Source organism: Abramis brama (assembly GCF_963993115.1).
Source record: "Abramis brama genome assembly, chromosome: 3".
NCBI classification, from domain to species: domain Eukaryota; kingdom Metazoa; phylum Chordata; class Actinopteri; order Cypriniformes; family Leuciscidae; genus Abramis; species Abramis brama.
Genome location: NC_139965.1, coordinates 50,709,718 through 50,721,718, shown reverse-complemented (window position 1 = coordinate 50,721,718; position 12,001 = coordinate 50,709,718). Strand labels below are relative to the sequence as shown.

General features: G+C 39.1%; 1 protein-coding gene across 1 annotated transcript in view; it reads left to right on the top strand.

Moving 5' to 3' along the window:
• Positions 1-12,001, top strand: part of arhgef40 (Rho guanine nucleotide exchange factor (GEF) 40) — a 53,063-nt gene that overhangs the window by 26,152 nt on the left and 14,910 nt on the right. The window contains 3 exon segments of the mRNA XM_084109263.1: positions 2,420-2,669; positions 4,694-4,783; positions 5,573-5,776. Coding sequence (XP_083965389.1) covers positions 2,420-2,669; positions 4,694-4,783; positions 5,573-5,776 — 544 coding nt within the window.

The window sequence follows — 12,001 nt, the reverse complement described above, 5'->3', positions numbered from 1 at the left end:
TTTGCCAAGATAACAGATCTGAGTTTATTTCTATAATGCCTGATGAGTTTGGAGAATAACTGACAAGAGATCAGAGACCATTCCTCCATACAGAATCTCTTCAGATCCTTCAGATTCACAAGTTCATGTTGGTGCTTCTTCTGTTCAGTTCACCCCACTCATTTTCTATAGGGTTCAGTTTAGGGGACGGTCATGGCAGAAGCTTCATTTTGTGCTCAGTTACCAATTTTTGTGTTGATTTTGATGTTTGTTTTGGACCATTGTCCTGATGGATCCAACCACGGCCCATTATAAGATTTCTTGCAGAGGCAGTCAGGTTTTGATTTTTTTATCTGTTGGTATTTGCTAGAATCCATAATACCATGTATCTGAACAAGATATCCAGGACCTCCAGCAAAAAAATAGGCCCACAACATATAAGATCCAGCAGTATATTTAACTGTAGGCATGGGGTACTTTTTATCCCTGTTTACACCAAACACATCTGGTGGGTTTGCTGTTTTTTTGTTTCATCTGACCTAAGAATGCGGTCCCTGATGTAGGGGTTGTTTGATACAATTTTAGGCTTTCTGACCCCCAAGACTCAAGTAATCTCTGCAATTCTCCATCTGTGATCCTTGGAGAGTCTTTGGCCACTCAAACTTTCCTCCTCACCGTGCATTAAGACAATATAGACACACGTCCTCTTCCTGGCAGATTCGTAACATCTTTAGTTGATTGGAACTTCTTAATTATTGCCCTGATGGTCAAAATGGGGATTTTCAATTCTTTATCTATATTCTTACAGCCACTTTCTATTTTGTGATGCTCAACAATCTTTTGATGCACATCAGAACTATATTCTTGGGTTTTACTCATTGTTATGGATGATTAAGGGAGTTTGGCCTTTGTGTTTCCTCATATTTAAACTCCTGTGAAACAAGAAGTCATAGCTAGACAATTTCATGTTCCTAGTCACCCTGGTGTGCTAAATAAAGGTAAATATTAATGGGAATATACTTCAGAGATATTTTACTCGTAAAAAATTCTAGGGGTGCCAATAATTGTGGCCAACATGTTTTGGAGAAAAACATTTATTTCATAATGTGATTTCCTCCCCACTTTAAATTCTTTTACTTCAATGAAAGGTTAGATTTTTGCAAAAAAATTTAATGAAAGATCAAAAGGATAAACAATGCAGATTTATTTTTTACAGCCAATTTTGATCATATTTACCAGGGGTGCCATTAATTTTGACCACCACTTTATGAGTTTCTCTTCAAAGTTCACCTGACCAAACTACTTAAGGATTTTCCTTAAGGAGCTAAATAACATAATTCCAGGGCTGTCAGTTTAATGCCTTCACTTTGTGTTATTATTTTGTGTTATTGCCCCTAAGGCCACAGACCTCACCAGACATCATGGTAACGTCCTAAATAATGTACCCTCCTATTGCGTTTGATTTTTCAGACTGATTGAAACACTGTTTAAACTAGTTATTTCTTTTTGAATTTTTGTGACTTTGTCATTTAGGGTCATGAATGTGCATGCAAATTCTTGACACATAGATGTGTTTTGGAAAGGCTATATAAATCTTGGTTACATGGAGTCAAAATAACCCCCAATAAACCAAAAAAACTTTATTGTAACTCGTCAAACACTAAAATATGAAATACATGAGAACTTATGAATTTTAAAGTTTACTTGAAATTGTGACTTGTCTTCTGAATCATCCTTAGAAAATTTGCTGTTTCTTTATCTATTTGAGTTTCACAGAAAAAAATAAAATAATTGGAAAGGATACTTTTGGTGTGAGAAACCCATTTTACCCTCACAAAGACATAAAACAAAAGAACCAGACATAAAAAGGCAGAGGCAAATTACACCAAGTACAATATAGAAATAGATGGAAATTATAAAGTTTCCTCATTTTTTTTTCCATCTCTGACAAGCTGCAATCGAGGTTTTTCTTTTTTACATTGATCTTTATTGTAAATGTTAAGATATGAATATGAGTAGGGGTGGATTTGTATGCATAGATTGTATATGTACATATGGGAATATTATTGTTTTAATTGTTTTATATTTTTATGTATATTATGTTGTGTTGGTGTCCTTGTGTGTGGTGTATAGTGAAGCCAAAGACAAATTTCCACTTGTGGACAATAAAGGAACTAAACTAAACTAAACTAAAACTAAACATTTAATAGTGTAAATTTTTGGCAAACTGCATGGAAACTAATTGTCAATTTGACTGCAACACAAAGGGAGTACCCATATTTTTAAAACAACAGGGGGATAAGATCAATGACAAATAAGGCATTCCAAGATCAGTTTTCATAATAGATTTTCAAGAAGAAATTTCTTTTAAACCATTTTTGTGGGTAAGCTATTCTTTTAATGACATCTTTTCCTCACTTTTTATCTCTCTCTATCACAGCAAGCTCTATTTACAGTGGTGTCGGCTGGTCAGCACAGAGAGACAGTATGTCGCCGTTCTTAAAGGTGTGGAGGAAAACTACTTGCCCCTTCTAGAGTCTTCAGATGTCCCATCTACACTGAGAGGGAAGACAGAGTCACTCTTCAGTAACTGGAAGAGCCTCTCTGCCTTCCATTCGCAGTTACTCCTCCCAGCCATGGAGGGCGCTCTCTCCCAGACACTACAGCAGACTGATTGTTTTAGTAAATATGTGAGTAACAACTTATATTAGTGTGTACACTGTACAGCGTCTGTATCCAAAATCACATACTTTCCTACTATATAGTTGGGGAAAAACAAAATGTGACAAGAGTAGTATGTATTAAATTAGTAAGTAGTATTAAATTAACCGGATGACTTACTACTTGCGGCAGGATTCTGAATTGTGCATACGATAGACACTTTACTATCCCATGAGGGCACGGGAGAGGATTTGTAATTGACAGAAAACTGACGCAACTGCTGGTAGGTCACATATGATAGTGACAACAGGGTGAATGTAGTATGTCCGGATTACATACTACATCATACTACACACATTCATACTATGTAGAACGTATAGAAAGTTTTTTCCCAAATCAGTTAAGCGCAAACCCCACCCACAGCTGATTCTAAAGATTTCATTGGTCATATTAATCAGTGCAAACTGTGTACTGTGTAATCACTAAACCACTATCCCTAGCCTACACCCTCACCTTAATCTTAGTATAGCATTGGTAGCACATCCTGATACATAGCATTACATTTTTTTTAAGAATTGCATAATTTGGCAAAACAATCAAGTAATACAAAGATGACATGGAACAATGAATTGAGGGACTAAAGGCCCGCTGAAGTGCCTTGGAACGCGCAGCTTTTTATGATGCATTGACGTAATTTGAAGTTGACGTAAAATGAAGCTAAGGCGGGACATATTGAATGGCTCCTCCCCCTTTACAAATAGCCAATAGCATTTAGTTTACCTCACAGACTGCAAGTCGTACTTGACAGCACCATGGAAGCGAATCCGAGCGCTGATGATAAGTTGAATTCAATAATAGAGGTGTGAATAAATTCTAGCCATTTCATTCTTAACCAACGTACAGTTGGAAAACGGAATAATACTTGAGCGTTTTTAGCAACCGGACACACATCTCCAACCCATATTGCTCTGTGACGTGTCAATGGTCGCTTTGGTCAGATGGTATTTATAGCATAGGGTGGGAGTCGGGACGCATTATATTCTGTGATGAGAAGTTGAAGTCTGCAATGATGTCATAAAAATCTGTGATCCATTTTAGCGGAAGTGAGAGACTGTACGTTTTGAATGCTTATATCTCCTAAATGGGAATTTTGTCATTGTTTTGGAACACACCAGCTTATTCATAAAAACTAAAAGCTAAAAAACGTACATTTTGATTTCAGGGGGCCTTTAAATACAGATGGAGTGTTAATGAACTGAACAGAAACAGGTGCGCAATTAATTCGGAACTATGGAAGGGAACACAGGCAGGCAAACAGGAAAACCAAAACACCATGGCAATAAAACAGAACTAAACAGGACATTACAAATAGGCAATGGGGTCCAAACTTTTAAGTAAAAAACAACAACATAAAGGTAGTGTAAAAATAATACAATTAACTCCAGTGGTTTAATTCAAGTGTTCTGAGGCAAGATGATCACTTTATCACAGTATTTATTTCCTTCACATGTCTGATTTTTCATCTCATCACTGACACTTTTGTTTTATTAGTAACTAAATACACTATCTTTAGTTAACCTTATTAGTCAAATTTGTTGTTGTAAATAATGACACAACTGAGGAACAGTCATTATTTGTGCAATAATTGATATACACATAAATAAATGCTAATGATGTATGATTATTATGAAATACTGGATTTTCATATTTTAAAATTATAACGGCTATATTAAGAAGGCTAAAGAAAATCAATCTGTACATAAAAAGGCATTTAAAAGGTAGCAAAAATAAATGAAGGAATGGGAAGTTATTTGAAAAACTAAATAGTGAAGGGGGAAAAGCAAGTTTAATGTGGCCTCCATATAACAAGAAGTTTAATTTAAAAGTGAAAAAAAGAAAAACAGACCCTGGGCAATAGAAGTTGAAGAAACACCCCAATACAAGATTAACTGTCCTCTGAGATAGTCACAAGAATGTTATGAATAATGAAATGTTGGTATGTATTCATATGAAGACTTAGACTCTCATGCTGGACACTCTTTCTGCTCCACAGAAGGATCAGTTCTTTCTATATTCCCACTACATCCGTATGAGACCTGAGCCGGATGCTCTGCTCATCAGTCAGGCTGCTGACTTCTTCAGGGTGAGAAACCAACAACGATATAACATACTTTAATTGATTAATATGCCAAGACATGCAGCAGAAGTTTAGTTATGTCCAAATGGCACGTTCCACCAATATAATATAAAATAGGGCCTGAATGTTTTCTACAATAACTTCTTTTTGTGCTATGTTTTTTTTTTCCTACAAAAACATGATATTTGTGCCTCTTGTGCTTTAAAAAAGTAATGGGATGCCAGTTTATGCCCTGCCCTTGTGAAACAGAAGTACACTTTATCATATGTACTTATCTCTTTATAAAAAAAGAGTACTTATGGGAAAACTTACTTTAAAAGAATATATACTTAAGTGTGAACTGAATGTAATGTTTTCAGGCACTTAAATGCATGCTAATTGCAATTAAATGAAACCTTTTTATAGTTCAATTTATATTAAATGCAGTTAGCTGAACTTTAGAGTGCTTTTTGACCCACTTAAGTAGGACTTAAGCACATGTAATTTCATAATTACTTCTATTATATTATATTATATTATATATTAAGCATACTGCTTATTATATATTAAGCATACTGACCTATCCATACTTGGCTCAACATACTGTAGAATAGTTCATGTTGCACTACTGTCTTTGCCCACAGAGTGGCAAAAGTGTTTTTGATGTCTGTGCCATAAAAATAAAACATTGTTAAATTAATCAGCCGGATCTCTCTCTCTCTCTCTCTCTCTCTCTCTCTCTCTCTCTCTCTCTCTCTCTCTCTCTCTCTCTCTCTCTCTCTCTCTCTCTCTCTCTCTCTCTCTCTCTCTCTCCAGTCAAAGCTGTCTTCCTCTCTTGTTCCTGCTCCTCCATTTCCTCAGTGTCTCTCCACTCCCATTCAGAGACTGGAGCAGTACTGCCAGACACTAGAGGAACTGGGCGGTCTTAATCCCACTTCAGACTCCGCCCTCTCCATCCTAAAACACGCCCAGCGGCACGGAGCAGATCTGCGAGCCAGTGATCTCATCACGGGGTGTCTAGTAAGAGAATAACACATTCATTCATGTCTGAGTCCACAGTATGTCTTTGTGAAGTCACAGTGAGCATTTCCACTGCAGTGCTGCCTCCTGGTGGTCAAAAGAGAGCAGCTTGATGCAGTTTAAAGCACAACAGATCACAACAACAACATAATAATATTATACATGCTAACATATTAACATTTTAAAGTACCCCTATTATGCTATTTTAAAGGTTCCTAATTTTGTTTTGGAGGTCTCCTACAACAGGTTTACATGCATCAAAGATCAAGAAACACTTTAATTTTCTCATAATATACATTGCACATCACCACATTTTTCAATGATTCTCAAACGACTCATCGGATGAATCAGTCTCTCTAAATCCCCCCTTTCTGAGAGCCTACTCTGCCCTGATTGGCCAGATGGCCCAGTCTGTTACGATTGGTTTACCAAGTCCACAGCGATTGTACACACTGTAAAGACAGTAACGATGACGTCGATTTTCAACCCGAACCTCCATTATGAGATGTTTCAACTGTAATTCCTCACCATCAGCATCAGCATTAACAAGTGAATGTCCATCAACAAACTGGTGTGTATATTTCTAATTTATTGCGGTGTACATGCTGGAACTTTATTAACTATTAATAACGGTATATACGTTAGCCGAACACTAACGTGAATGACTGATGTAACATTTAAGTTTGCAAAGAGAATCTTGCTCCATCCTTTATCTTTATTCAAAATAGTAAGAACGAAATACATGCATTAATAGACACAGTTTTAGGTAATAGTGGCCCACAGCTGCTTAGCAGAACTATTTCAGAAAGACAGTAATAACATGAGTTCCCTTATCAGTCGGTCACTCTCGACGTACGCCGTGACCGACGGATAGGAATCTCGCTAGAGAGGCCAATCTACTTCGAGTGAAACTAAACGAGCCAATGCACATTGGCATGCAATCATTTGCATCAGCTGCTCATCCACGCAGCGTGGGTATATAATGAGCAGCAGGTGCGATTGCACTTCAGTCTTTTGCTTCGGAGCCAAGCACTTCAATGCTTTCTACAACTCTTCAGAAGAAGATTGTGAAACCTGAGCAAGCTTTCTTTTTCGGACCTCTCCACACTGGTGCGGGTGACACAGCACAGCAGCGCGAGTAGTCTTTTTTCTCTCTCTTTCTTTCTTTTTTGTTTTTGTTGTTCTGAGCAAACAAAAGCTGTTCTAACAGCTGGTAAGGTGCGCTTGAGAGCGCTCAAAGGCCGTTTTCACGGCTGGTAAGACCAGCGAGACAAGACCAAGAGACAAGTGCACATTCCTGTCTGTGTTCGCAGTGACTGCTCCCCTGCGTGCTTCAGCACAAGAGAGAGCAGTCCCTAAAAGAGCTTACACAGATAGAACGCGTCTTTATAAAGATGTCATTCTATCTGTGTGTTTCTGGATGCGGTCGTTAGCTGGGATCACAATGGTCACGATCGCTGCCTCGTGTGTCTGGGCCTCGAACACTGACACTGACACGCGCTGGGCCATCCTTGAGGTGTGTACCAGTCGTTTCCACCCTCAAAGTACATGTTGCCGCTATTTCAGCATATCATGACCACATAGATGGCAAATCAGCTGGAAAGCACAACCTGGTCATCGGGTTCCTTAGTGGGGGCGAGACGGTTAAACCCTCCTCGTCCCCCCTCCATACCCTCTTGGGACCTTTCCCTGGTTCTTCAAGCACTTCAGGATGCTCCCTTTGAGCCTTTGCAGTCAGCAGACTTAAAGCTTCTCTCCTTGAAGACTTTGCTGCTGATTGCACTGGCCTCTTTCATGAGGGTAGGGGACCTGCAAGCAATTTTGGTCGACGAATCGTGCCTAGAGTTTGGGCGGGGTGACAACCATGTTGTACTGAGACCCCAGCCTGGCTATGTGCCCAAGGTTCCTACCACTCCCTTCAGAGACCAGGTACCCTGCGTCTGTACGTAGACAGAACTCAAAGTCTCAGGACCTCGGACCAGCTCTTTTTCTGTTACGGATGACAGCAGAAGGGAAAGGCTGTCTCCAAGCAGAGGATGGCCCACTGGATAGTGGATGCCATCGCCTTGGCTTACCAAGCACAAGGCGTGCCCTGCCTGCTCAGGTTGCATGCTCACTCCACGAGAGGCGTTGCATCCTCCTGGGCACTGGCACGTGGCTCCTTGCTTACAGATATCTGTAGAGCTGCGGGCTGGGCGACACCTAACACGTTCGCTAGATTTTATAGCCTACGTGTAGAGCCGGTCTCCTCCCGTGTTCTCACCCTAAACAGGTAGAAGCACTGAGAGGCCCGTCTCTGTCGGCTTGCTGCACCCTACTATGCTCCTTATTTCTCCAGAGTGAAAAACCTGTGAGTCCTCCAACACCCTCGGCCCAGACATGGCGGAGCGTCCGGTACCAGGCCTTTATCCGTTGAATCCTTGAGAACCGGGTTTAGGCTGGGTTCTATATGTGTGACCCTACGGGGATCCCATATATGTGTATCCTTCCACGGCTGCTCCTAATCGAAGCCTGTGTCTTTCCCTTGGGCTAAGTCACCCAATATTCATATGCAGTACAACCTTCGGGCTAGTCCATATGTATTTTTCCACATAATTCCTTCGAAGAATGTGGCTTCCGCAGCGTTCCCCTTCCCATAGAAAGGGCACGCTTTCCCAGTGTTATCCAATAATCTCACTGTATGGGTTATCACTGAACAACAGTGACAGAGACACTCTGTGTAAGCCCTCTCCTATCGTCCTTCCAGGCAAGAAGGGGTAGAGGCTTACACCGCTGTGGTAGAGATTCCTATCCATCGGTCACGACATACGTCGAGAGTGACCGACTGATAAGGGAACGTCTTGGTTACATATGGTAACCTTCATTCCCTGAAGGAGGGAACGGAGACGTACGTCCCGTCGCCACATCTGCTGCTGCCCGCCGGGGTGGCCAGCATATCAGACTTGGCTCCTCAGCAAAAAACTGAAGTGCAATCGCACCTTCTGCTCATTATATACCCGCGCTGTGTGGCTGAACAGCTGATGCAAATGATTGCACGCCAATGTGCATTGGCTCGTTTAGTTTCACTCGAAGTAGATTGGCCTCTCTAGCGAGATTCCTATCCGTCGGTCACGACGTACGTCTCTGTTCCCTCCTTCAGGGAACGAGGGTTACCATATGTAACCGAGACGTTAGCCGGAAACTTATAAAATATAAAACACAAAACTACATATTTTGAACACCCGGTAGAAAATATATACATCAATAATTATTCATACTTACAGGTTGTGATTCTAAGGAGCAAGATGTTCCAAATATACTGAGTACTGACCAATCTTTCAAGAGAAAGCATTTTGTGAATCCCTTGTTGAACTTTGAGATTTGTGAAGCAGTTGTCAGTAAAATTCCGTGTTTGAGAGCAGGTCAAGTTGTTCGCGGGTGGACAATGTACAACATAGTACATTGCATTGCATTATGCAAATGTTTTGTGTAGTGATGTAGAACCGTAGCGCAGTGGGACTCGACAGACGACTTGTTTAACCCTCTGGGGTCTAAGGGGTTTTTGGGGTCCTTGAGATGTTCTGACATGCCCTGACATTTGTGCTTTTTTCAGTTGCTTATAAACATTAATGGCAAAGGTGTAATTACACTCTATTTAGCATAAACAGGGCTACCATAATATGTGAGCAACGTGCATGTACATGTTTGTATTTTTGAGAGAATAATGTTTATGCATGGTTATTGAAAAAACTAAAAACTAAAGTTTCTGAAATAAGGCCACAAAACACATACTAAATATGTGTCAATAAGACTTTTGACTAATGGATGTCGTTGCCTAGAGTTTTTTCTTCAAAATGATGTGAAAATCATCCTGCCTAATCATTCACATAACACAATACATTGATTTAAATCTTGTAAAACACTTTTTGTTTGGAAAGGCAATATGCGCAAAGGGCGTCAACGATTCAACACCATCATGCATATTTAGTGGTTCACACCTGAGGAGACAATGGGGCCCACATACTTAATGAGCCATTCATTCAGGTGTGTCACCTATAGCCACAAGAAAGAATGCAAGAGCATTGGTTCACAGTTGGAAGCATCTCAATTTTATTTTATTTTTCCACAAATTGTGCTTGCAAATTGTATAATATCCAAGGAAAACATGTCTAGTAATTGTGCAGTTAATTCTCATACTGTATTTTCAGTTTTGGAATATGTATCCTCTCCCCAAATTTGTCAATAATAAAACACAATAAAAATTATTTAAAGAAAAGGCTTATATTTACCTTTTAACATTTGTTTACATCTACCTTGTAAATATATATATTTTTTTTATTAAAAAGGTTACAATTACAACAACAATTCAAGTGTAATCTTTCTTTGTAAAAACTAAAGTATACATTTTATCATACATATTTCAAAGTTAAGGATTCATTACTTTGAATATAGCCTACATTGACAAAACATACTATATTTAACATATTAGCAAAAAGCTTATTTGAGGTGGCAGATATTTTACAGTAAAAATATATAATCTATCCAAAACTAGTCAATGAAATGTTGTCTTTCATATGTCTGTAACATAGGTCTTTCGTTTTTATTATAAGGAATATAAATGTTAATTTGCAGTTTAATACGTTGCTTATACAAATACATTTTATTTCAACATATTTCAGTCGATTTTTACTCATCTCAGTATAGCAATACAGTTTGCTAAAAGCAGATCATTCATTCACACACAGAAACGCGATTCAAATTTAAACTGTCTTTTTGCGAGCTGTGGTAAACAGCGCGCATCTCTGCCGTTCATTCATTCACACTCAGGAACGCGATTCACTTGAGAATGAAAAAAACTTACTACAGTATTCCTCAGCTCAGCTGCATCTGCTCCTCGAAATACCAGCACTTCTGAGGTACATTTTCCATTATTATTATTATTCCTCACAGCGCTGCGAGACAGTGTAAACAAGTACAATGATCTGTATAAGCTTGATGTGTTTTCTCGAGCTGATATGGGGGCGTTCACAGTTTGCACGGATCGCCTCAGTCATTTGTGTTTGAATAGCGCGCGCTCTCCGTGGGCGGGGTCACATTAAAAATAATTAGCTGAGATGAGAACGACTGACATCTCTCTCTTTTCATAAAGATTACATAAACAGAGAATATTTGTTTTTTATAAAAATTACTTCATTTAAAAGAAGAGAATTCAAGCTTCATGCCTGTGTGTCTGTATGTCTGTTTGACTGAGTATTCGCTGAGTTATGGTTCATTTTCGGGCGCGTTTCAGAATGGACTTCACTGACAGAGAGGAGGCAGAACTCGCATCATGTTTATTTTTCTTTATTTGGCGAAAAGCACAACACTTTGTTTTTATTGTGAGTATACACAAAAATAATACACACTTAACAGGATCGATTGATGTATAACACAAGCATATAAGATAAAAATTAATATATATATTTTTTTCACTGATAAGGAAAAAAAACGAGCCTATTGCGCCGGCGCGATAGCCGACCTCAGGGGGTTAAGTGGTTCAGAGTTGATTTTGGGAGACAATAACTTTATTTATCGTGCACTTTCGACCGCAATTTTTTTTAAATGGCTTACTTAATAATAATTGAATGACTGATTCGTGGTCAGTAGACGAGGTGCAGACGTTCCTCTCATTGGTAGCTGAGGCATGTTTCCAGTGAGAGCTGGATGGGGCGACCAGGAATGAAAAAGTTTTTCAGCATCTATAACGATCAGTCTATAATCCTACACACTTTGATGCAATACTAAACTGCAGTGGAAAAGCAAATTGCGCCAAGCCGTGCCGTGCTGAGCCGAGTCATACCATGCAGTGGAAAAGCGAAGCGAGCCGTGCCGTGCCGTACCGTACCAAGCCGTACCATGCAGTGGAAAAGCGCCAATAGTTAATGTTTACATTCACAAACAGCTATATTACACACTGCAATAAAGGTAATATTCGAAAAACCATAATGGGGCACTTTAACATCAGAACTGCTGGTCTGAAATTATGAAATTAAGCTTATTACTTTTACAGTATCTTCAACACTTAAACAATCACCACAGCAATGTTGATTTGGACCTCACTGACTGTCATTGTATAGACAAAATCAATTGGAACATTCTTCAAAATGTCTTATTCAAAATATAGTGCTTTTCTATAAATATATATATATATATATATACACTCACCTAAAGGATTATTAGGAACACCTGTTCAATTTCTCATTAATG